The 26,207-nt window shown below is 41.2% G+C and overlaps 1 protein-coding gene and 1 long non-coding RNA gene across 2 annotated transcripts in view; one reads left to right on the top strand and one right to left on the bottom strand.

Annotated features, from left to right (window-relative positions):
• Positions 1-321: 321 nt before the first annotated feature.
• Positions 322-12,026, bottom strand: PRDX6 (peroxiredoxin 6). The gene is made up of 5 exons (XM_017866917.1): positions 11,809-12,026; positions 7,464-7,620; positions 3,596-3,742; positions 2,698-2,844; positions 322-1,339 (listed from the first exon to the last, which is right to left on the bottom strand). The coding sequence occupies exons 1-5, from the start codon at positions 11,901-11,903 to the stop codon at positions 1,211-1,213; spliced, it is 675 nt and encodes a 224-aa protein (XP_017722406.1). The 5' UTR covers positions 11,904-12,026; the 3' UTR covers positions 322-1,210.
• A 248-nt stretch (positions 12,027-12,274) lies between these two features.
• The window catches only part of LOC108526265 (uncharacterized), a 61,763-nt gene continuing 47,830 nt past the window's right edge, over positions 12,275-26,207 (top strand). The window contains exon 1 of the long non-coding RNA XR_001884480.1: positions 12,275-12,557. This is a non-coding gene — a long non-coding RNA (uncharacterized LOC108526265). The remainder of the gene's footprint in view (positions 12,558-26,207) is intronic.

Below are 26,207 nucleotides of genomic sequence, written 5' to 3'. Positions count from 1 at the left end.
ACAGATGTACCATTGTCTTTGAGGTTCACATTCCTATACCCAGCAATGCCATTAAAGCATTAGGTTAGGAGAGCTCTTTATACCAGGGATCATAACATCATGGGACTCTAGGATCCAAGCAAGTACCATGAAGGAGCAAAATGGACCAAGACATGTTGTGACATCACACGTTCTTCAGCTGTTCCTCCATTTTCATTATATAAGATCTTATGTATCTGTCTTTGGAAGGAATTACTTATGCCAATCCTAGGAAGGACGCCTCTGCCCTTCAGGACATAAGTCTAAGCTGATACTTCAAAATGTGACAACAGAATTCTCTGACCCAGTTTTAACAAAGGATTTTATTTTGTTCCCTAAAAAGTAAAATCTAGAAAACAGCAACTCACTGCAAGAGTTCTATAATAAAACATTTTCAATCATTCTCTCTTCTCTTCACATAGTGTACTCTTTCATGTACATATCATCGGAAAGCAGACTGATAAAGGCAAACCCTGTGTGAAAGGCACATGGCATGAGCATTGCTCACACCTGCTACACATCCTTGGGAGCCAAGGGAAGCCTTTTCTGCAATCTCCCCATTTTGATAGAAACTTATCACACATTTTTATAGCAATATATTTAAAGGTCTCTTCCTCTGCTCTTCACTTATCTACTAGAAAGGTACAGAATTAAAAAGGTTTTTTCCCCCAGCTGTGATCAAAACATATTAAAAGAATATTAAAGCACATCTGGGTTATTCTAGAAGTTCCTGGGTTTTATATACTTGGATATTTACAGAGGAAACTGAACCTCAAGTTCTGCCGCTCTTCAAAATGGGTGACAGAAGAGAGGACATGATAGGATAGTTAAAAAAAAATTGATAGTCATTCTCTGATGCAGAGTGAAGCAAGCCTTCTCAACCATCAACCAATATGACCTCATTGGTCACAAGCCCTGCAGAGATCCAACAAGATTTGAGTTTTAAATACAGAACATATTTCAAACAGAACCAGTAGAGTGCTGATGTATGAACGGAATTGATTGCTGGTGAAGGCAGAGAGTAAAGAATCCCAAGAAACTTTTAGTGCCATTTTCATTTAATAAGCCATTGCTATAGCAACCTAAAAACCTTGGCTGTGATGACACCAGGATGTGTTTATGGAATTGCTGCAGGAAAACATGATTGGCAGCTGCCATCCTCTGGCTCACAGCACTAACTTCTCCAAGAGACTTAAGGCTGGGGTGTGTAGCGGAGATATTTCTTGCCAGATGGGAGCTCTTTGGTGAAGACTCCTTTCGGGAAAAGTTTTTTGGCTTCTTCTTCAGGGATGGTTGGAAGGACCATCACACTATCCCCATCCTATTGAAAGACATTGAGAATGGTGAAATTCAATCTCATAGTGAAGCTTCAAGGTCTTCATGAATTAACTTTAGAAAAGTAGCCACAGGTGCTAATGAGGCTAATCAAGTGTTCTTCACTCTTCCCCTCTTTGAGGATTTTGTTTTCCAAGTTGATCTTTGGCACTTTTGGTGGGAAAGTAGTTACCCCGTAATAACAAGAAACAGCCCTGTTTTAAACCCAGTAACAGCTGGCCACCACACTTTACATTTAACTCTAAGTGAGTATCACGGCCAGCAAGCCCTGTGTGATGGACTCCTGCCTCCTCTCGTCTCTTGTCCCTCACCCCACCTTTTGCGGCTTCTGCTTCAGGTATGCTAGCTTTCCCTGTACTCCTCCAACATGCCAAGCTGATTTGTAGGCCCAGCTTCGTGCACTAACTGCTCCTTCTGCCTGTAGTGCTTGTCCCTCACAAATACACATGCCTTGGTCACATCTTCTCTCTTTCTTCCCAAAGGTCCCTTCATAGACAGGCATTCCTTGACAGTCACTCTCCCACCCCTGTACTGTTATTCTCCCCATCTGTGCTTGATTATTCCCTGCAGCACCTGCTATCACCACTTAATAAACTTGTTTACTGTTTGTCTCCACTCACTGGAATGGAAGTTCTATGAGGGCAAGGACCATCTATTGTTCACTGCTATCTCCCCAGTTCACTACTATCTGGGCTCAATAAGTACATAAATAAGTAATAATAAATTAACTAGTGGATACAGAATTTAAGTGATTTGTCTGTCAGAAAAAACCAAAACAAAACCTGGTATTCAGGTTAGCATTATTTTAAAAATGTAGCAATGTTAAGATACTCTTGTGATGTTATCCATGTCCTAAAGATGAAAAGTTTATGAACAAATTTTGGAGAATTCTAGCACAGGTTTAAAAGAATGAAGCTTAAGAGAAATGAAATACTTAATGACATTAATACACCAGTATTTTTATATCCATGACTTAACAGAAATGGCAAATCAAGATTGTGCGATAAATACTGTGCCATCAGGGAAGGGTTAGATAAAAGTGTGTGTGTGTGTGCTTTAAACCTTCTATTAGGAAAAGGAATCATTCTGACCAATAATTTTTCCAAATTATCTAAAAGTTAGAAAGTCATATGGAGAGTTTGTGTTGTATATAAAAGGTGTTAGTTATAAAGACCTTGAAAAGGGCCTCTGAGCAACTCTTGAACTCAGTCATGAGGAGAATCCTCCCAGTGTACTTGTGTGCTAGAAACAGAGACCCAGGTAACACAGACCTTGAAGTTGGCCCTTTAGAGACTGGCCCTTCAGGCAAGTACAGAAACTGCTTTTTTTTTTAAACATCTTTACCTTCCAATCAACTGGGGTGGCAACTCTTTTTTCTGCCGTCAGCTGGAGAGAGATGACCACCCTGAGAATCTCATCAAAGTTCCTGCCAGTGGTAGCTGGGTAGAGGATAGACAGCTTCAGCTTCTTATCAGGACCAAAAACAAACACCTGCAAAGCACAGAAAGGCATAAATAGGAAGAGTTCTTTGAGTGTTTTTGGTATTAAAGCCACTTAGAAAGCTCTGCAGTCATTAATAATTTTCAAGGGTATAAAACAAGACAAAACAAAGCAGCAAAAGGATACACCAACTGCTAATGTGGATGGCTGGAATACAGATAATTTTCTTCTCTCTGTTGTTTTCTAAACTTAGAAGGGAATTCCATTTGGTTCTGGCTATCCCAGTAAGAAAAACTGATATGCAAATTTAATCCAGGAAAGGCTGTGTCAATTGGGGATGACTATCATAAAAGTAATACTAATGGGAGTTGATATTGTTCCTTGAATAGTTGTGCATTTATTCAGATGAGGGATTGGGTTTGTTCTCTAGTTGACAGAGGACAGAACAAATAAAAATTTAAAAACAGAGCTGCCTTATGAAGGGGGATATGGCCAATCACTTTAAAGACAGGGCGGTCAGGAGAGCTATGAAAAGGTTTCTCAATTCTGGAGGACATTTTAGGATAAACAGCTGTTTTTTTTTGGAGATTTCCATGAACTATGAATCAAGCAGTGAAAAAATTTAGCTGAAAATTTCAGCCACTTTGCATCAGCATTACAGATAATCAGTGATATTGTCGCCAATACACAGTTATTTCACAATTGTAGATACTCCCCTAGCTTCTCTAGCTGGTACGAGCATTTACATGGACATACAGCCTGATCAGTTATGCTGACTACAAAACGAATTTGTATGACCTACCACACGAGCTGTCACAGGCATGCCCTTTTCATCCTTCTCTGCTGGATCCAGCATGCCCAACAGGATGGCAAGGTCCCGATTCTTATCATCGATGATGGGAAAAGGTAACTTTTCTGTGGGCTCTTCACAATTGTAAGCATTGATATCCTGAAACACAAGTAAAAGGGGAAAGAGGACTCTAAAGCCAACACATGCTCTGAATTTCATCAGTTAACAGCCATCACCTTGCAAGACAGGAAAGAGGACCAAATCATAGTAATTTTCTTTAAGCAATTTTAAGTTTAAAAAGTGAGTAAATGAACACTTTTCATTCCAATTAGTGCCAGGAATAACAGCAGAGTACAGTACTGAGGTTGTAATCATTTTCATGCCCAGTTCTTTTAAATTCAGCATGCTTCTACTGCCATGAGAAAACAGCAGCAACCCCTTTAACATTGCAATAATTTAGTTACATCCAAATACAAGGCACCTCTGGATACCCAAATACTGTAAAAACCATCAGATACAATAGGTTTGTTAAATCCATCACATCTAGAAATAATACCATATGTAAAGAAAATCTTATAGCTCTGGTCCCTGCCTCAAAAGCAACCTGACTCAGATGTTAAGTTACAAGACAAATAGTAAGAAATGACAAAAAAAAAAAAAAAAAAAAAAAAAATCACAAAACAAAGCAAACACAAGAATGGAGAGTTGAATATATACTTGAAGGACAAGTCAAAAATAAATGGGTGAAAAGGCAGAGGTAAACCTAAACTAGGGTGAAATTCAAACAGAAAACAAAGCATTTCAAGTCTGAACTAAGGAAAAATGATACACCTCCCTCCTTCCCCAGTAAAACTTTATTCATCCATTTATTTCTACTTTTCCTATCCCTGGAAGCTTTTGGAAGAAAAAATAAATCTAGTTTTGTTATTTGATTAAGCATTGATATAGCACTTAAGGTGGGCTAAGCATTATGGTAAGTACATGTGGAATACAGATGAATAAGACATGGCTCTTGCCTTCAAAGGAACTTCTAATTTGGTTAGAGATGATTCCAGCATAAAGCAGCAGCAAATGCAAGACTAATGATAAAAGGTGGACGGTAAATGCTGAAGTATATGAACACTCCCATTTGTAGGACTCCAAGAGTTAGAAAAGGCTTCAAGCAAAGAACAGGACTTCTATCTGGGCCCTTGAAGGACGGGTAAGATTTTTCACAGAGAAAAGAAAGGCATTCTAGGGATCAGGAACTATATATATACACACACACACACACATACATATATATAAATTTTTTTTTTTTTTTTTTGAGACAGAGTCTTGCTCTGTCACCCAGGCTGGAGTGCAGTGGTGCAATCTCGGCTCACTGCAACCTCTGCCTCCGAAGTTCAAGCAATTCTCTGCCTCAGCCTCCTGAATAGCTGGGATTACAGGCGCCCGCCACCACACCTGGCTGATTTGTTTTTGTATTTTTAGTAGAAACGGGGTTTCACTATCTTGGCTAGGCTGGTCTTGAACTTCTGACCTTGTGATCCACCTGCCTCGGCCTCCCAAAGTGCTGGGATTATAGGCGTGAGCTAGTGCACCTGTCCAGGAACGATATTAATGAAACGTGGGCAACTCTGTACATAAACTATTGATAGGAGAGTGAGGAACTTAGTTGGATAGAGTTTAGCAAGTAATGGAAAAAATGATTTAAAATTTAAATCAGGTCTATTATGTGTAGGCTTGAAAGTAAAACAGGAGCTTGATGGCATAGCAGATACAAAACCATTGTGGATTTCTCAACAGAGATGTAACAAATGTGGCATGAATGAGCTCTGAAGTGGGTAACAACAAATTCTTATTATTTATTTATTAATTTTTTTGAGGTGGAGTCTTGCTCTGGCACCCAGGTTGGAGTGCAGTGGCATGAACTCAGCTCACTGCAGCCTCTACCTCTCGGGTTCAAGCCATTCTCCTGCCTCAGGCTCCTGGATGACAACACATTCTAACATTCCTTCATTTTATTATCTTAACTTTCTGTTGTCACTGGCTGCCTATTAAGTCACCAGAGCTAAATAATAATCAATATAGTCTCATGCTAGAGGCAGATTATTATATATCAGGTGTATGTCAAAGTTTGGGTGCTCCTTCTGGTAGTTCAGACTTTTTTCCTATTCAATGTAATCACAATTGTGAAAACTTCTAAGGCAGAAGCTCAGGAGGTAAAATGAACCTGTGTATGCTTCTATACTTTAAAAGGTATTCTATAGTGGGCTACAAACACCTCCTTTGGCAATATGTCACTTTAATTATTGCTGTGCACCAATTCTCTACTCTGCCACTTGCATGATGGACATATTACACCCATGAACACCAAAGAAAGTATCCTAAATTATTTGGCTTTATTTTATCCTAAATTAGGCTAAATCCTACTTTTTATCATCTTGTATTAAAAAGAACATTGATTTGAGATTCAAATCTCATTGCCATTGGGCAGTCCTGGGCAAGTCCCTCCAAGTCTCTAAGTGAAAAAAGTATTCTCAACTGCAAAAATGACAACGAAAAATGATAGCGAAAACTACAGTTACCAAAAACTGAGAAATGTAAGGAATGAAAAAATTCTATTTCAAGATAGATAACTGTCCTTTTTTCTCCTACACATAATTCTTCTAGTCTCAGATATTTAGGATTAACTGGTGTTAACTGCTCTAGGATGCAGCCACAGATCCCTAACTCACAAGTCAATACATCTTTTATTCAACTACACATGCTTGACATAGTTTCTAGTATACATCCCTCAAAAAGTAATCGTTACTTAACAGCACATTGTAGTAAAGTCCTTAAAATGTTTTCAAGGTAAATTCAGACCACCAAATTTATTGTTCAAGTAAATTCTTTTGCTAAAAGTAGGTATTTCCTTCAGTTAATTCATTCAACAAATACTGACTGATCACCTAAGACGTACTGAGTAGTGAGCATTGTTCCAGCAGTGCACAAAACAGGAGTCTCTGTTCCAGCTGAGTTTACACTCTACTAGGAAGAAACAAACTAAACAGGTAATGTGCAGAGTATTTGAGTGCTGAGGAGAAGGGGATAGTGAATGTGAAAAGGAGTTATCATTTTAGATAATGAGGACAAGAAAGACTTTGATGAAATGTCCTGTGAGTTGAGCCCCAAAAGACGTGAGGGTAAGTCACACAGATCCCTTGGGAGTCAGTCTTCCATCCATGATACAGGACACATCTTGAAGGTAGAGCTGACAAGTTTGAGGATAAATCAGATGTTATGATGTGAAAAAACATGAAGAATTCAGAATGGCTCCTGGATTTGGGGTGTGAACAATTATAAAAATGCAGTTGCCATTAGCTTAGATGAATAAAACTCTGGATTTAAGAATGACGCCTAGTTAGAAATGCTAGGTTTGAGATGACTGGACATCCCAGGAGAGATGCTAAATAGGCAGTGGTTACATGAACCTGGAAGCGTCTGGCCTAGAGATGAAAATTTGAGAATCACAGCACACAGATGGTATTTAAAGGTATTTCCAAGGGCAAGAGTGCAGACAGAAAAGAGAGGAGGTCGAAGAAATAAGTTCAGGGTAACTTCAGCATAAATTAGGAGTTGGGAGATGAAGAATCAGTGAGCAGGAACAGCTAGGATGTGGCGTCCTGGAAGCCAAGAAAGGAAAACAGTGATCACCTAGGTTGAATGCTGCTGGCAGGCCAAGATGAGGGCTGAGAATGGACTGACCAATGGATTTAGCAATGTGATCACTGAGTGGTTCAGCTGAAATTTTCAAATCATCAGTGAACTTTGAACCTAAAGTTTACTTGTACCTTAACCTCAAAACCCAAGGACTCTATAATTTACAACTTGACCTATAATCTCAGGTACTAACCTTGCTCCAGGCAAGATGGTCCTCAACACTGTCTATTGAAAGGGCAATCAACTTAACATTCCTCTTGGCAAATTCTGGTGCCAGCTTTGCAGCTCTGCCAAGCTCTGTGGTGCACACTGGGGTAAAGTCCCGAGGGTGGGAGAAGAGAATGCCCCATCTGAAAGGAAGGAAAACAAGGTCACAGTTGAATGAAGAGTTATCACCAACATTCGCAGAGAATGAAAAGTCACAACTTCTGAATCAAAAACAGGCTTTCTTTTTTAAATGAATGCTTATGATGATATTTACTTCTAAGATTTTCTGTTGAGGAATGCTTTTCAATCTACTTACCTCTAGAGAAGCCTATGCTTATAGCCCGATTCAATCAAAGATATGAAATTCAAGATGACACATATTTAAAAAGACTAATTTTAAGGTGTTGCTTCCTTTAATAATTATGTGCCACCCTGACTCCTTTTTGGCTAATAAAATCTGTGCTGTTCAAGCTAAGTAGCTTACTGAAAAAATTTATTTCTTCTTATCCTTTTCTACATTTTTTTCTAGCACAGACCATGACATTCAGCTCCAATAATGGATGTCCCAATATGCTCTCAATCCAAACAAACGCCTGACTACAATAATAAACAGATTATATAATCTGAAATAAATAGGTTTCTATCCTCTATTTATATGTAAAAATTGAAGTCGATACTTGGTTTCTTCGAAGCAAGTGGATACAAAATCTTGTAAAACCACTTTACTGATCTAACCTGCCAAACAGGACACCCAATATTTATACTCTGACAACAGTATCACCTTAACAGTTTTACCTATCTCTTCATTTGCAGTTTTTCTTCTTTCTTCAGACCAAGCACGTAGAATTTTGATAGCCTACAATGTAGATTTCTACAACAGCAAATTCTTAGGTAAATACTAATATCTAAGTCATCATTGTCTCAGATTTTATAGATTTTGAGCACGTTTCAAGCAGCCACCAAGAAAGCTGAAGTACTATTTCCTTCTCCTTGGCAACAGAAACTACTCTTTCAACTGAAAATGAAAATTTAACACTCAGTTCTCCACATCCCCATCAACTTAAACTATCCTAAACCAGATGATTTAGGCAGGATCCTAAACTAGTAGATAACTAAATCTAGCCTAGATGCCAAGCTGACCTTTCCGAAGTTCTCTGAGTACAGAGAACAAGCAAAGACAAGGGCACCTCCTTCCCACTTACAGCTTCCACTCAACTCCCAACGTTTCTTTTTTTTTTTTTTTGAGACGGAGTCTTGCTTTGTTGCCCAGGCTGGAGTGCAGTGGCCGGGTCTCAGCTCACTGCAAGCTCCGCCTCCCGGGTTCCTGCCATTCTCCTGCCTCAGCCTCCTGAGTAGCTGGGACTACAGGCGCCCGCCACCACGCCCGGCTAGTTTTTTGTACTTTTAGTAGAGACGGGGTTTCACCGTGTTAGCCAGGATGGTCTCGATCTCCTGACCTCATGATCCGCCCGTCTCGGCCTCCCAAAGTGCTGGGATTACAGGCTTGAGCCACCGCGCCCGGCCTTAGCTTTTTTTTTTGTTTTTTGTTTTTTGTTTTTTTTGTTTTTTGTTTTTTTTTTTGAACTCCCAAGGTTTCAAGAAGGAAAAGACCTTCTTACAAAAGGATGGAGGGCCCTATGGGAAGACTGGGAAGAAAGCTAATACATATTTTTTAAGATTGTGGAGGTGTGCACTATGTTCACTTTATTATGAAGGGCAAAAGGAAGAACATAGAATATATCTTTTGAAGTAGATAATATCACTATGAGTAAAATCTAGGCCTTAGATTCTATGCAAAACAATCTATTTAATGGTTAGATAAGACTTAACAGAAGGTCTCCAGAAGTTGAGAAGAAATGGAGGGCGTTTTTCCTCCTGTATTGTTAAAGGGAGGATGAATTAGAAAAGTTAGGAGTTCTTTTTTCATTGTCAGTCGGTAGAAACTGTTTTGCTGAATCATGTGAAAGGAACTGGTTTTAAGCCAGTACACGTCCTTCCCTCCCTCAGAAGTGAAACTCCAGTTTACCTTGTGGCTACAAGTAGGATACACTCCGAGAATGTCTTACCTTGGCCTTCCTTTCCCTCTAAGTCTTCCTACTGCTGCACTTAAGAGTAATTCAGTGACATTCTCCCATTTTCTTTCTTACCCATTTTCAAAAGACAAAAGGTTTCCTCCTTCAAGAGAATGGTTCCCATTTACTAAGCCCTAGAAGACCCCGGAAAATACATATTTTGCGTAGTGAAGATGTGCTATGAAGAAGCTACTTCTACCACTTACAGAAACAGTGATAAGGTCCAGTAAACTCACCCAACGTAGCACCCAACCTCTTTAGTTGTTTACAATGATCAGGGGTAAGGTAGAGAGATATATTTTAATTTTTTCTCCTCAAAATACCTGGATCAAAATTGACAGTCTGACTTGGGATCATGCACAGAATGGAGTTTGGAAAAATCAGGCAAAAATCCATGTCATAAATATATAAAAGGCTCAAACTTCTCTTCCTGGTAAGGTAGGGAATACTATGCCTGATCCTAGGCAGACTTGTCTATTAGTTAATAAATGCAGATATTTTTATCGTGTTCCTAACTATGGCTCACTGATAAAGTACCACTTTTGATCAAATCTAGATGGATCTAGAGGCTAATAAACATTAACGAAACCCCAAAAAAGTATGGTTAGCTTAAAAAGCGAGGGCATTTCTAATTGTTGGCACAGTAAATACGTTTTATGCTAATATTTAATCTACACAAGCTAAGAGTTCTGGAAATAGTTTATGTTTCATGGGGGTGAGGGCTGCAGGCAGAAATGGGAAGGAACACAACTCTAAAAATCCCAAGGATTACTGGAGAAATATTACTACCTAGATCCTAAGTATAAGACTGGCCATAAGCTGTATTTCTGAAGTATTTTCTGCATTCAAGGTTTGAATATTCCATTTTCAACCTTTTCTGGCCTACTCCTATTTTCACAAAGCTTTTTTCCCTATTCAGTGGCTGGAAAAGAGGTTGTAAGGGTCCGGGTAGGCACATGATGTGTAAGAATCTCTCCCTGGTTCTCTGCACAGCCCTGTCCAATCACTGATTAATTTCATAAGCCTCTCTCTTTGTCTCCCTGGATACTGTATATAAAAAGGATATAAACTGGGGAAGAACTGTCGTCAAACCTCGGAGCCCCACAGTGTAGTGGGACCACTAGAACTCCGGAACCATAATAATAACTAGACATGCCTGGAATGCTTCTGATGAAAACTAAGCAACTTCCAGTTTGCTAATCCAGGAGCTGTTTAAAAAAAAAAAAAAAAAAAAGGCAACACTGATTCACTACTCCTATTCATAATGGTAAAACTGCCAAGTCAGATCACAGGTCATCAATTTGGCTATCATCAGCAAGCTCATGTGCTGGAAGCAAGGCAGAAAGTGGAGAGGACAGTGAGGCGCAAGCCACTGGTAAACAAGAGTCTCAAAGTTGGGGAGCACACGTGTCCTGGAGCCTGGAACGGCCATCACTAGCAAGAATAGGCTACTACAGCTGAACAGCGTCAGAAAGTCCTTCCCTCTAAGTGTTGCAAGTTCTGGAATCTCTGAAGGCACACCTACACAGAGTGTTCTCGGCTCTTCCTAAAGCTGTTATCAAATCATATCTTGGTCATTGAAGGAGGGTCTGGACAAAAAGTCTTTCGGCCACCTACTTGGCAGCTAGTGGTTTTAAATTTCACATTTTGTGCCCAGAAGCCTGCAAATACCACTGCACCCTCAGATAATACGTTGGCCTTCCTGTAACATATAGCCAGCAGCTGTGTCCTCCGACTTTGGCTTTAGACACCTATCCTCCCCAGGGAGCAAATTCCAGAACGGAGGGTGGGAGGGAGGGCGGTGCGACCCTGGGCACTAGACCGGGGAAGTGATCGCCAATGCCGCCCCGCCCCTGCGCCCTCGGCCTGACCACGCTACCTGCACAGTTTACTAAGACGAGTTAAACGGACAACAAACCCTCCCACCAGCAGTGAGTTTCCAGAACCTGCAGAACCCAATTTTGTCTTCCCCATCCCCCACCTTGGCGTTGCCTTGCCCAGCCATGCTGGAGGCGGGGAGGCCTGGAGGGATCCAGTGGCTCGCGCAGGGCAGGCCGAAGGGGTGCCAGCTCCCGGTGGCGCAGCCGACGCTGAGCAGGGACCACAAGGCCTGGCGCGCGCGGAAACCAGTGCGGGGGAGGGGGCGGGCGGCGCAGGGGGCTGAGCGGCAGGGAGGACGGAAGGGAGAAGAAATAGGGAAGGCACCTCCGAGTCCAGGCGCAACCCAGGCCAGGGCAGGGCTACGCGGTGGCCACTTACGAGTCTCCCAGAAAGTCGTGGAAACGGATGCGGCCGACGGTCGTATTGGCCTCAAAGTTGGGAGCCTCGTCCCCGAGAAGCAGACCTCCGGGCATGGCGGCGGTGACGAAGACGCTCCGCTGGGACAGCAAGCAATCGGGTGGTTCTGGCGAAGAAACAGCCGGTCCCTGCGCGCCGAGGATAAACGAGGCGCGAGGGGCGGGTACTGGGGCGCGGGGCGGGGCCGCGGAGGCCGGCCGCTGGGGCCGGCGCGGGGCGGGGCGGGAGCGTGGCGAGTGCGCGGGGATGGGCTGGGCCCGGCAGGGACTGGGCGCGACCTGGACAACCGGGGTCGCTGTCCGTGGCACCGCTGGGCCTGCGACTAGGTGGCATCCTAGTGTGCAGGACACTATAGGCCGTCTCTGCACACGTGATGCGGGGCTGAGTCACGTTTCCCCCTGGAGGCTTGAGGATGCGCCAGGTTTGACTCTGCAGGGCTTGCGCGCTTTGGGGGTGGAAGGAGGAGGAACTGAGCGGCAAGGCGAGCCCCAAGGTGGAGAATCGCAGGGGCGCGCAGGCTGCGGCAGCTTTGCGCAGCCGCCCTGGGCGCTGCACGGATGCGCGCGCACGCTCCTGCGCACCCACTCGTGGCCAGCTCCCTACAGAGGAGTGGGGTGACTCCTCGACTCCCACCCCTCTTTTAGTGTGAGCGTCTGGAGTCCTGACTGTCCCAGCCAGCCTAGCCACGATGAACTGTCTAAGAGGATGTGGTAAGACCCAGAAGTGTGGGTGACCTTATGTCAGAGGAAGTGGCTTTCTTATTGCAGCAAAAGTTCCCGTACCAATGTCAGTGCTAGGGTAATGTAACTAAACTTTTATTTATTTTTATTCTGCCCTCCCCTTTCTGTTTGTTATGAACCATAAAATATTCAACACAATTATCTCGAAATCTAAATATACAATTTAAAACATACTCATTGAGACTTACTGTGTGCAGGTCAACTCTGTCACCCAGGGAGGTGGGCGGCTTAGATTCATTTATTTGCTATGAGCCAAATACAAGGTAGATTAAAATGCCTGTCCTCTTGGAGCTTGCTTTCTTGTGAAGGGAAACCGGTGACAGACAATAAGCACACCGAAATGACCAAAATATGTTAGAAAGCAATCAGTCCTATTCCGAGAACTAAAATAGGGTTATGTGCTTAGAGGGTGACTGGGGGGCTGCTTTGTTTTGGGTGGTCTGGTCTGGGAAAGCCACCAGGATAATGTAGGTAAACTAGTCAGCTCGCGGTAGGTGCTCTGGAAATGGTAGCTATTGTTTGGATGATGATACTGGTTCGTGCGATAACTCTTGCTTTGCCTACTGTGTGCCGGACACTGTGTCAGGCCGTACAATGGAGAGACACAGTTCCTGCTCTTACAAGGAAGGCATATTTATATGCAATTATAATAAAATATAGGGTAAATTTTGATGGGGGAAGGTGTAAGTGATTGGAGTTCAGAGATGAGAAAAATCCTCTGGATGGGGCTGGCAGGCTTATTAAGGCAGAGACACGGCAGTGTTGAGAGTAGTGTTGACTCACATACTGTGATTTGAGTTTTGATCACAGCGATGTGTTTGTGTGTGCATGGCAATCATATTTACCCAGTTCTTCACTGACCCAGGAATTGCAGTAAGATTACTGGTAAAAATTTCCAGCCACTCCAGAAAACCATTTAAAACTAATGTAGTTTAATCTCTTATTTGGCTCCGAGCTTTAACAGCTCCTTGTTTTAACTCCCTTTGTAGGGGAGAAAGAGAATAATTGGGAAAGAAGAGTAGTTTGGCCTAAGGCACTATTAACAATGTGTTGTGGAAATAAGCTAGAAAACACAATACTCTATAAATATGGAGAATGAATACGGAAACAGATTATTGATGTCTGTCAAAGGCATAATTATATAATTGTCTGTTGTAAATTAAGCAAAGATAATAAAATACTCATTAGAACTTAACAGCGCTAGAAGCTGTACACTGGCAATGCTCCTGCACTCTGTGAACTTGTTTGCTTTAGACTTTGGAGCATTTTAAATTCTTTTGAATTAACTGTCAGCATTTTGAAAACATGATTTTTCATAAAAATATCTGTTTTTTTGTCTCCTGAAAGGTCAGAAGATCTAGCAACACAGCAACACTAGGCCCATGTTCCACTTGGCAAACAGTGGCTGCTGAGTAGCCCTCTTAGAGAGCATATGTTCTCTGTTACTCGGAAGGTCCTCTGCCAATTACTTGTAGGGGTCCCCGTGTTTCCTAAACAAAGGAATGAAGACACAAGACAACACAAGACAAGACAAACATGGCAGCCGCCCCGAATGACAGGCTCCCCTTTATTTTATATAGTCGTTTGTGGAATGTTACCAAGCCACAAGACACATTGTTGTTTTTCTGACCTTTCCCTGACTTTCTGGATTTTCAAGATGTTTACACATAAACAAGCCCCCAGGGTCTGCTGTTTGCAGCTGGCTCCTATCGGGAACGCCCTGCTTCGTTTGCAAGAGCAGGACTTATCGGGAACACCCTGCTTCATTTGCAAGAGCAGGACTTATCCGGAACGTCTCGTTTGCGAGCACGTAGTCCTCTACAATTACTGACATTAGAGTGGAATTGGGAGGAAAAACAAATAGTTCTTGCATCCTTATCTGTCAAAACTGTGCAAATGAAAGTTTAACTAAGGGCTGTATGTTTCAAGAAAAAAACAAGCATGTTTCTTTGTGAAAGTAGAGAATGTTCCGTGAACTCCATATGCAAACAAAGTCAGAAGGACACTGTTCTGCCTGGCCTTCGCAGGTAATTGAGTTTAACATCTGACTTATACGGAAGGTAGGTGCTCTGTGGACTGGGTCCCATTCCAGAGGGGAAATTTTAAAGCTATTTTCCTGAGGGTCAGTGAGAAGTATAACAGGAAAGGAAGAAGGGAGGAAGGATAGGGGAGACATTCCAGGGAAAGACCGGTGTGTGGAAAAGGGAGAACTTGACTAAGAAAGGATTTACTTTCCTTAGAGAGAGGGTGGAGGCTGTCGTGTCAGAAAAAATGTTTTCAGACAGCTGTAAGGGTTAGAGAGAACCTTGAAGTCCTTACAGTGCTCTGAGGGACAGGAAAGAAGGGATTTCTAGGATTTCCAGAGGGCTGTGACTCTGGGATGACTCACATCTTCTCTTCTGTCCTTACTGCTTTGACAGAAGAATAAGATGAACAGATTAGCAATGGACATTTGGAAAAACAACTGTGCACTGTGATGCCTATCTCTCTCACCAGATTGTGAACTCCTAAAGGTTTGACTATATTTGTTAATGAATATTTGTGATCCATTAGATATAGTGGGCATGAGGACTACGTTGTACAAAGTATTAGAGAAACATTTGGTTGCCTTCCTGCAGCCATAATAGCAACATTTCTTGTTTGTCTACGGCTGGCAGTAAAAGAACCAGATGTCTCTAGTTATACAGTCATGTGATACAACATTACTACATATACTACAGTGGTCCCATAAGATGATAATGGAGCTGAAAAATTCCTATCGCATAGTGACGTCTTGAGGATCCTGACCCTGTGAAGCCCTGGGCTAATGTGTGCGTTTATGTCTTTGTTTTTAATTTTTAAAAAGTTTCAAAAGAAACCTTTTAGAAATATAAAAAAGTTTATGGAATAAGAATATAAAAAAGAAAATACAGTATTTTGTATAGCTATACAATGTGTTTATGTTTTAAACTAAGTGTTATTACAAAAGAGTCAAAACATTAAAACAATTTTAAAGTTTATAAAGTAAAAAAGTTATAGTAAGGTAAGGTTAATTTGTTATTGACGAAATAAATTTTTACACATGAATTTAGCGTAGCCTAAATGTACAGTGTTTATAAAGTCTACAGTACATTCCTTCACCACTCACTCACTGACTCACCTACAGCAACTTCTAGTCCTGCAAGCTGTATTCATGGTAAATGCCCTATATGGGTGTACCATTTTTTGTCCTTTTTTTTTTTCTTCTTTCTTTTTGAGACAGGGCCTTGCTCTGTCACCCAGGCTGGAGTGCAGTGGTGTGATCATAGCTCACTGCTGCCTCAAGCTCCTGGGCTCAAGCAATCCTCCCACTTCAGCTTCCTGAGTAGCTGGGACTACAGGCACATGCTACCATACCTGGCAATTGTTTTGTTTTTGGTAGAGACGGGGTCTTCCTAACCTATGTTGTCCAGGCTGGTCTCGAACTCCTGGGCTCAAGCAGTCCTCCCACCTTGGCCTTCCAAAGGGCTGGGATTACAGGCTTGAGCCATATTTACCATAGTGTTATAATTGCCTACTTTATTCAGTATAGTAATGTGCTGTGCAGGTTTGAGGCATAGGAGCAATAAGCTTATACCATATAGCCTAGGTAGGTAGTAGACTGTACCATCTAGGTTTGTGTAAGTGCACTCCATGATGTTCACACAATGACGAAATTGCCTAATGATGCATTTCTCAGAACATAGCCCCATCATTAAGTGATGCATGACTGTAATTAGAGCTAGGTAAAAATCCCTATACCAATGGGAGGAGACATATAAAACTAAAAATTAATGTTAGGATGGTGAGATTGTGTGTGTGTGTGTTTTTTTTTTTTTTTTAACTCTTATAAACTTTCTTGTTAGATTTGATTGTCTTTTCAGAAATAAAGCTTGGGTACAGTAACCTGTACATATCGTTAAGGCAGTCCTGTCAACCTTCAGTGAGTGGGGATGATAATCTCTCCACTGCTCTTCTTTATCATAATAGTTTGTTTTCATGATGCTTAGAAAGATATACCTGAAGCTGGGTCATTTATACAGGAAAGAGGTTTAATGGACTTATAGTTCCACGTGGCTGGGGAGGCAGAAGGCAAGGAGGAGCAAGTCACATCTTACGTTGATGGTGGCAGGCAAAAAGAGAGCTTGTGCAGGGAAACTCTCATTTTTAAAACCATCAGATCTTGTGAGACTCATTCAGTATCGTGAGAACAGTGCAGGAAAGACCTGCTGCCATAATTCAATCACTTCCCATTGGGTTCTTCCCACCCCGTGTGGAATTGTGAGAGTTACAATTCAAGATGAGATGTGGGTGGGGACACAGCCAACCCACATCATTCTGCCCCATCCCCTCCCAAATCTCATGTCCTCACATTTCAAACCGATCATGCCTTCCCAACAGTCCCCCAAAGTCTTAACTCATTTCAGCATTAACTCAGAAGTCCCCAGTTTAAAGTCTTATCCGAAACAAGGCAAGTCCCTTCTGCCTATGAGCCTGTAAAATCAAAAGCAAGTTAGTTCCTAGATACAGTGGGGTTACAGGCATTGGGTAAATACAACCATTCCAGGTAGGAGAAATTGGCCAAAACAAAGGGGCTACAGGCCCCATGCAAGCCTGAAATCCAGCAGGGCAGTAAAATATTAAAGCTCCAAAATGATCTCCTTTGACTCTATGTCTTGCATCCGGGTCATGCTGATGAAAGAGGTGGGTTCCCATGTGTTGGGCAGCTCCACCCCTGTGGCTCTGCATGGCACAGCCTCCCACTTGGCTGCTTTCACAGGCTGGTGTTGAGTGTCTGTGGCTTTTCCAGGCACATGGTGCAAGCTGTTGGTGGATCTACCATTCTGGGGTCTGGAGGATGGTGGCCCTCTTCTCACAGTTCCACTAGGCAGTGCCCCAGTAGGGACTCTGTGTGGGGGATCTGACCCCACATTTCCTTTCTGCACTGCCTTGACAGCCCTGGCCCTGCAGCAAACTTCTGCCTGGATATCCAGGCATTTCCATACATCCTCTGAAATCTAGGCAGAGGTTCTCAAACCTCAGTTCTTGACTTTTGTGCACCTGTAGGCTCAACACCATGTGGAAGCTGCCAAGGCTTGGGGCTTGCACCCTCTGAAGCCATGGCCCAAACTTTATATCGGCCCCTTTTAGTCATGGCTAAAAGGAGCAGCTGGGACACAGGGCACCAAGTCCCTAGACTGCATACAGCATGAGGACCCTGGGCCTGGCCCACGAAACCATTTTTTCCTTCTAGGTCTCCAGGCCTGTGATGGGAGGGGCTGCTGTGAAGACCTCTGACATGCCCTGGAGGCATTTTCCCCATTGTCTTGGGGATTAACATTTGGCTTCTTGTTATTTATGTACATTTCTGCAGCCAGATTGAATTTCTCCTAAGAAAATGGGATTTTCTTTTCTATCACATTGTCAGGCTGCAAATTTTCTGAACTTTTATGCTTTGCTTCCCTTATGAAACTGAATGTCTTTAACACATCCAAGTTACCTCTTGAATGCTTTGCTGCTTAGAAATTTCTTCTGCCAGATACCCTAAATCATCTCTGTCAGGTTCAAAGTTCCACAAATATCTAGGGCAGGGGTGAAAAACTGCCAGCCTCTTGACTAAAACATAACAAGAGTCACCATTGCTCTAGTTCCCAACAAGTTCCTCATCTCCATCTGAGACCACCTCAGCCTGGATTTCATTGTCCATATCATTATCACCATTTTAGTCAAAGGCATTCAACAAGTATCTAGGAAGTTCCAAGCTTTCCCATGTTTTCCTATCTTCTTCTGAGTCCTCCAGACTGTTCCAACCTCTGCCTGTTACTGAGTTCCAAAGTTGATTCCACATTTTTGGGTATCTCTTCACCAGTACCACACTCTACTGGTACTGGTTTACTGTATTAGTTCATTTTCACACTGCTGATAAAGACATACCTGAGACTGGGTAATTTATATGGGAAAGAGGTTTAATAGACTTAACACTTCCACATGGCTGGGGAGGCCTCACAATCATGGCGGAAGGCAAGGAGGAGCAAGTCACATCTTATGTGGATGGTGGAAGGGAAAAAGAAAGCTTGTGCAGGGAAACTCCCGTTTTTAAAACCATCAGATCTCATGAGACTCATTCACTATCACGAGAACAGTGCAGGAAAGACCTGCCCCCATGATTCATTTACCTTCTACTGGGCTCCTCTCATGACACATGGAAATCGTGGAAATTAAATTCAAGATGAGATTTGGGTGGGGACACAGACAAGCCATATCAATCATGTTTAATGTTGTCATTATATGTACTGCTCCCTATTATATCTACTACAGGACTTCTACAATCTGGAGAGAAATCAAAGTAGGAAATGTAGGAGTGAAAATGAAAGACAACAGCTTATAAAATGCTACAGTGAGGAATAACTTTCAGAGGGGTTTTGGAGTAGTAAATTATTATTGTTTTTATTTGATTCAGGACCTCACTTCACCCAGGCTGGAGTGCAATTGCATAAACTTGGCTCAGTGCAGCCTCCAGCTCCTGGGCTCAAGCATCCTCTGCCTCAGACTCCTGAGTAGCTAGGATTACAAGTGTTCCTACGCTCCCTCATAAAGAAAGCTGGCCACTTGGTGATTGCACAGGACCGTTGATCTGGATGCTGGCTGTTACATGTGTGTAGTAGTTTGTAAAAATTCATCAAACTGTATATTTAAGATAATTGCCATTTTCTCTTTGTATATTTTGCAGTACTTCAATAAGGCTAAAAAAAAAAAAAAACAAGAAGAAAAGAAAAGAAAAAGAAACTGCCACTGTGTGTACATTAGAATAGTTGTATATGAGCTATTATTTTCCTGAATTGTTCAAAAAACTCACTCTAGTATTTCAAAACAAACTTCAGGAAATTTCAGCCAATGTTGCTAAATTGTTAAAATCACTGTAATTACCAGGAAGGTTCTTCTTACATGAAAAACATTGTTGAGATCATGCTTTCTTTATAAAACCTTTGTTTAGGTGCATCCTGGATGTAGAGGCTCATTGCATGGTTGATAGCCCATAGCTTCTGGCTGTGATTGAGTAGATACCACACCCAGAGGTGGTAGACATCTTTGAGAGCCTCTACTCTACAAAATTCTTTACATATTCACTCATTGAGATAGTTGACATCCCTGCAACAAGTGGTACATTTGACTAGCCTGGTATCTGGTTGATATGGTTGGGCTGAGTCCCTATCCAAATCTCATCTTCAGTTGTAGTTCCCATAATCCCCATGTGTTGTGGAAGGGAATCTCATGGTGTTCTTGTGACAATGAGTGAGTTCTCACAAAATCTGATGGATTTATAAGAGGCTTTTCTCCCACTGTGCTCTGCAGTTCTCCTTGCTGCCGCCATGTGGAGAGGGACGTGTTGCCTCCCCTTTTGCTATGATTGCAAGTTTCCTGGGGTCTCCTCAGCCGTGCTGAACTGTTAGTCGATTAACTTCTTTCCTTTATAAATTACCCAGTCTCGGTTATGTTTTATTAGCAGCGTGAGAACAGACTAATATACTGGTGGTCTCTCAGTGCATGTTAGTGCTTTTCCTGAATGTCCATTCCTCAGGATATTTGCCTTTTAGTAAATAGTCTTCAGACTATAAAGGATCCCTGAAGTTTTGAGTGGGGTCATTTTGATGTAGCCTAAAAAATAGACCACTATACTTTAATTTTTAAAAAATTTACCAGATAATATGCTCAACATACACCCTTTCCATATTGCAGAGGCTTGTCTGGCCTCACCGTTTCTTTATTCATGTGTGAGCCGCACCCAGGTTTAGGGAGGGAGAAAAGAATATTGAGTGTTTGACAAGGTCAGTTGGGCATTACTTAGTGATAAAATAGTATAGTTTTACATTTTGGCTCATCAAAATGTTCTTTATGCAGAACTTATCCAGTGGTCACTGCAGAGTGTTAGAGTCATAAATCTTTACAGTGGAAGGGAACTTTGAGGTCATATAATACAAACCCTATCTCCAACCCCCTTACCACCATTTTAAAGCTGAAGAAACTGAGTTCAAGTCAGGAATGGATTTTTAATTTGATCAAATGTCTTTTGGCCTTTAGTAACACAAAGCATGAAGCTTTTCTCCTTAATCTATTTGTGTAATACATGAATACATTTCCAAATGTTCAATCACCTTGTATTCTCAGGCGAAATCCTATTTGGTAATACTGTTTTATTAATAGATTCTTAGATTAGCATGGAGGCCGCTGCACATCCATTTATACTTCCTTATTTTCTAATACAGTCATTGCTGTGTTCAGGTCTCCATTCTCAGGGTGGCCAGCTGTCTTGGGGAAGTTGACCTCATTTCCAGCTCTAGAGATAGTCCTGACTGGTTCAAGATAATCAGTATTGATGTAACTGGGGAATTTATTAGAAATGCAGATTTTCAAGACTCATACCAGACCTACTGAGTCAGAAACCCTGGGGATGAGGTCCGGCAATGTATATTTTAACAAGTCCTCCAGGAGATGCTGATGAGCAGGTCTAAAACAACTCCATTCTGGTGATTAGGATTGGTTCAGTTATGAGCATGTAATCCAACTCTTGCTAGTGAGCAATGATGCCTGCTAGGTGAACTTCTGGGAAAAGTGTCTTTGGCTCATAAGTAGAAATCTGAAAAGAGTTAGTTTTTCATCTTTTTCTGGAAATCGTGCCTAGATGCTTGGAAATGTTACAATCATGTTGCTAGCTAACCAGGAATGAAATAACACAAAGAATGGCAAACCAGAAAGATGGAAAGGATGGATTCTTTTTTAAATTTCCAACTTTTATTTTAAGTTCAGGAGTACATGTGCAGTATGTGCAGGTTTGTTATATAGGTAAATGTGTGCCATGTTGGTTTACTGTACAGATCATCCCATCACCCAGGTATTAAGCCCAGCATTCATTAGCTGTTCTTCCTGATGCTGTCCCTCTTCCCACCCCCTGTCCACTGACAGGCCTCAGTGTGTGTTGCTCCACTCGATGTGTCCATGTGTTCTCATCATTCAGCTCCCACATGTAAGTGAAAACGTGTGGTATTTGGTTTTCTGTTTCTGCATTAGTTTGCTAAGAATAATGGCCCCCAGCTCCATACATGTCCCTGAAAAGGACAAGATCTCATTCCTTTTTATAGCTACATAGTATTCCACGGTATATATGTACCACATTTTCTTTGTCCAGTCTATCATTGATGGACATTTAGGTTGGTTCCAGGCCTTTGCTATTGTGAATAATGCTGCAATGAACATACACATGCATATATCTTTATAATAGAATGATTTTTATTCCTTTAGGTATATACCTGGTAATGGGATTGCTGGGTTGAATGGTATTTCTGCCTCTAGGTCTTTGAGGAATTGCCACACTGTCTTCTATGATGGTTGAACTAACTTACTTTTCCACCCACAGTGTAAAAGTGTTCCTTTTTCTTTACAACTTTGCCAGCCGTCTGTTGTTTTTGACTTTTTAATAATAGCCATTCTGACTGGTGTTAGATGGTATCTCATTGTGGTATTTATTTGCATTTCTGTAATGAACAGTGATGTTGAGCTTTTTCTCATGTTTGTTGGCCACATGTATGTCATCTTTTGCGAAGTGTCTGTTCATGTCTTTTGCCCACTTTTTAATGGGGTTGTTTGTTTTTTGTTGTAAATTTGTTTAAATTCCATTTAGATGCTGGCTATTAGACCTTTGTCAGATGATAGATTGCAAAAATTTTCTCCTATTCTGTAGGTTGTCTGTTCACTCTGATGATAGTTTCTTTTGCTGTGCAGAAACTCTTTAGTTTAATTAGATCCCATTTGTCAATTTTGGCTTTTGTTGCTATTGCTTTTGGCATCTTTGTCATGAAATCTTTGCCCACACCTGTGTCCTCAATGATATTGCCTAGGTTTTCTTCTGAAGTGTTTATAGTTTTGGGTTTTACATGTAAGTCTTTAATCAATCTTGAGTTAGTTTTTGTATATGGTGTAAGGAAGGGGTCCAGTTTCAGTTTTCTGCATATGGCTAGTTCTCCCAGCACCATTTATTAAATAGGGAATCCTTTTCCCATTGCTTGTTTTCATCAGGTTTGTCAAAGATCAGATGGTTGTAGGTATGCAGACTTATATCTGGATTCTCTATTCTGTCTCATTGGTCTATGTGTCTGTTCTTGTACCAGTACCATGCTGGTTTGGTTACTGTAGTCCTGTAGTATAGTTTGAAGTTGGGGAGCATGATGCCTCCAGCTTTTTTCTTTTTGCTTACAATTGTCTTGTCTATTCATGCTCTTTTGGGGTTCCATATGAATTTTACAATAATTTTTTTTTCTAATTCTGTGAAGAATCTCAATGGTGGTTTAACAGAAATAGCATTGAATCTGTAAATACTTTGGGCAGTATGGCCATTTTCACAATATTGATTCTTCCCATCTATGAGCATGGAATGTTTTTCCATTAGTTTGTGTCTTCTCTGATTTATTTGAGTGGTAGTTTGTAGTTCTTGAAGAGGTCCTTCACTTCCCTGGTTAGCTGTGTTCCTAGGTATTTTATTCTTTTTGTGGCAGTTGTGAATGCAATTTGACTCTCGGCTTGCCTGTTGTTGGTGTATAGAAATGCTAGTGATTTTTGCACACAGATTTTGTATCTTGAGACTACTGAAGTTGCTTATCAGCTTAAGAAGCTTTTGGACTGAGACAATGAGGTTTTCTAGATACAGGATCATGTCACCTGCAAACAAATATAGTTTGACTTCCTCCCTTCCTATTTGAATATGCTTTATTTCTTTCTCTTGCCGGATTGCCTTGGCCAGAACTTCCAATGTTGATTAGGAGTGGTGAGAGAGGGCAGCCTTGTTTTGTGCCACTTTTCAAGGGGAATGCTTCCAGTTTTTGTCCATTCAGTATATTGGCTGCGCATTTGTCATATATGGTTCTTGTTATTTGGAGATATGTTCCTTCACTACTTAGTTTATTGAGGTTTTTAACATGAGGGATGTTGAATTTTATCGAAGACCTTTTCTCCGTCTATTGAGATAATCATGTGATTTTTGTCTGTAGTTCTATTTATGTGATGAATTACATTTATTGATTTTTGTATGTTGAACCAGCCTTGCATCCCAAAGATAAAGCCAACTTGATCGTGGTGGATAAAATTTTTGATGTGTGGCTGGAATCAGTTTACCATTATTTTATTGATGATTTTTGCATTGATGTTCATCAGAGACATTGGCCTGAAATTTCCCTTTTTTGTTGTATCTGTGCTGGGTTTTGGAATCAGGATGATGCTGGCTTCATACAATGAGTTAGGGAGGAGTCCCTCCTTTTCAATTTTTTTGAATATCAAATTGTTTCAGTAGGAATGGTATTAGCTCTTCTTTGTACCTCTGGTAGAATTCACCTGTGAATCTGTCTGGTCCTGGGCTTTTTTTTTTTTTGTATTGGGGTGATTAGACCCAACACCAGGTTGTGGGGGTGACAAAGTCCAGTGGAGTCAAAGGATTGAGAAAAAGACAGTTTGAGAGAGAAAGGTGGGACCAGGGAGCCACTGCTAGTGTATGGAGGCTGCGAAGGCTCCGAGCTCTGGGAGCCCACGCTGTTTATTGGTAATCCAACAGAGAAACAGGTGGTGAGAATGTGGAGGTCAAAAGAGCAGGCGCATGATCTACAGCTGTGACGGTTTAGCATTTATAAGGAACATGTTCTGCTACTTGAGAAAATGGGAATACAATCGATCTAGGAGCCTAGGAGGGCTGGAAGCAAGGAGCCAGCAAGTCTAGATACATTCCAGAGGACATTGTGTCAGACATGCAAGCCCTGCCTCAGCTTTCTTCCCAACACTCAGCTTCTTCCCAACAGTTGGTAGACTATTTATTACTGCTTCAATTTCTAAACTCGTTATCGTCTATTCAGGGATTCAGTTTCTTCCTGGTTCAGTGTTGGGAGTATCCAGGAATTTATCCATTTCTTCTAGATATTTTCTAGTTTGCGTAGTGGTGTTTGTAGTATTCTCTGATGGTTGTTTGTATTTCTGTCAGTGGTGATACCACCCTTATCACTTCTGATTGTGTTTATTTGAATCTTTTTTCTTTTATTCTTTTAGTCTAGCTAGCAGTTTATCTATTTTGTTAATTTTTTTTTTTTTTTTTCAAAAGACAGCTCCTGGATTCATTGATTCTTTGAAGGGTTTTTCGTGTCTCTATCTTCAGTTCTGCTCTGATTTTGGTTATTTTTTGTCTTCTGCTAACTTTGGGTTGGTTTGCTCTGGTTCTCTGGTTTGTTGTGATGTTAGGTTGTTAACTTGAGATCTTTTTAGCTTTTTGATGTGGACATTTAGTGCTATAAATTTCCCTCTTAACAGTGCTTAGCTGCATTCCAGAGATTCTGGACATTGTATCTTTGTTCTCATTAGTTTCAAAGAACTTCTTGATTTCTGCCTTAATTTCATTATTTACCCAAAAGTCATTTGGGAGCAGATTGTTCATTTTCCATGTAGTCATATGGTTTTGAGTGAATTTCTTAATCTTGTGTTCTAATTTGATTACACCTTGGTCCGAGAGACTCTGTTATGGTTTCAGTTCTTTTGCATTTGCTGAGGAGCGTTTTACTTCCAATTATGTGATCAATTTTAGAGTCAGTGCTGTGGTGATGAGAAGAATGTATATTCTGTTGTTCTGGAGTGGAGAGTTCTGTCTGTATCTATCAGGCCCACTTGATCCAGAGCTGAGTTGAGGTCTTGAATGTCTTTGTTAATTTTCTGTCTCAGTGATCTGTGTAATATTGTCAGAGGGGTAATAAAGTCTCCCACTCTTATTGCGTGTGAGTCTAAGTCTCTTTGAAGGTCTCTAAGAACTTTCTTTTTCTGGTTGCTCCTGTATTGGTTATATATATATTTAGGTTAGTTAGCTCTTCTTGTTGAATTGAACCGTTTACTGTTATGTAGTGGCCTTCTTTGTCTTTTTTGATTTTTGTTGGTTTAAAGTCTGCTTTGTTATAAACTAGGATCGCACCTGTTTTTTTCTGTTTTCCATTTGCTTGGTAAATTTTCCTCCATCCCTTTATTTCAAGCCTATGTGTGTCTTTGCACGTGAGATGGGTTTCTTGAAGATAGCGTACTAATGGGTCTTGGCTCTTTATCTAGCTTGTCATTCTGTATCTTTTTTTGGGAGGCCTTTAGCACATTTTCATTTAAGCTTAGTATTTTTATGTGTGAATTTGATCCTGTCATCATGACGCTGGCTGGTTATTTTGCAGGTTTATGTGGGTACTTCATTGTGTCATTGGTACTTCAGTGTGTTTTTGTAGTGGCCAGTAATGGTTTTTCTTTTCTATATTTAGTGCTTCCTTCAGGAGCTCTTGTAAGGCAGGTCTGGTAGTGGTGAATTTCCTCAGCATTTGTTTGTCTGAAAAGGATCTTATTTCTCCTTTGCTAATGAAACTTAGTTTGTCCGAATATGAAATTCTGGGTTGGAAATTCTTTTCTTTAGGAATGTTGAATACTGGCCCCCAATCTTTTCTGGCTTGTAGAGTTTCTACTTAGAGGTCCAATGCTAGTCTGATGGGTTTCCCTTTGTAGGTGACCTGGCCTTTCTTTCTGGCTGTCCTTAACATTTTTTCTTTCTTTCTTTTTTTTTTTTTCAGATGG

The sequence above is a fragment of the Rhinopithecus bieti genome, unplaced genomic scaffold (assembly GCF_001698545.2).
Source record: "Rhinopithecus bieti isolate Rb0 unplaced genomic scaffold, ASM169854v2 scaffold_1853, whole genome shotgun sequence".
In the NCBI taxonomy this organism is placed as follows: domain Eukaryota; kingdom Metazoa; phylum Chordata; class Mammalia; order Primates; family Cercopithecidae; genus Rhinopithecus; species Rhinopithecus bieti.
Note: the sequence above shows the minus strand (reverse complement) of the source record. Positions and strands in the feature narration are given on the sequence as shown.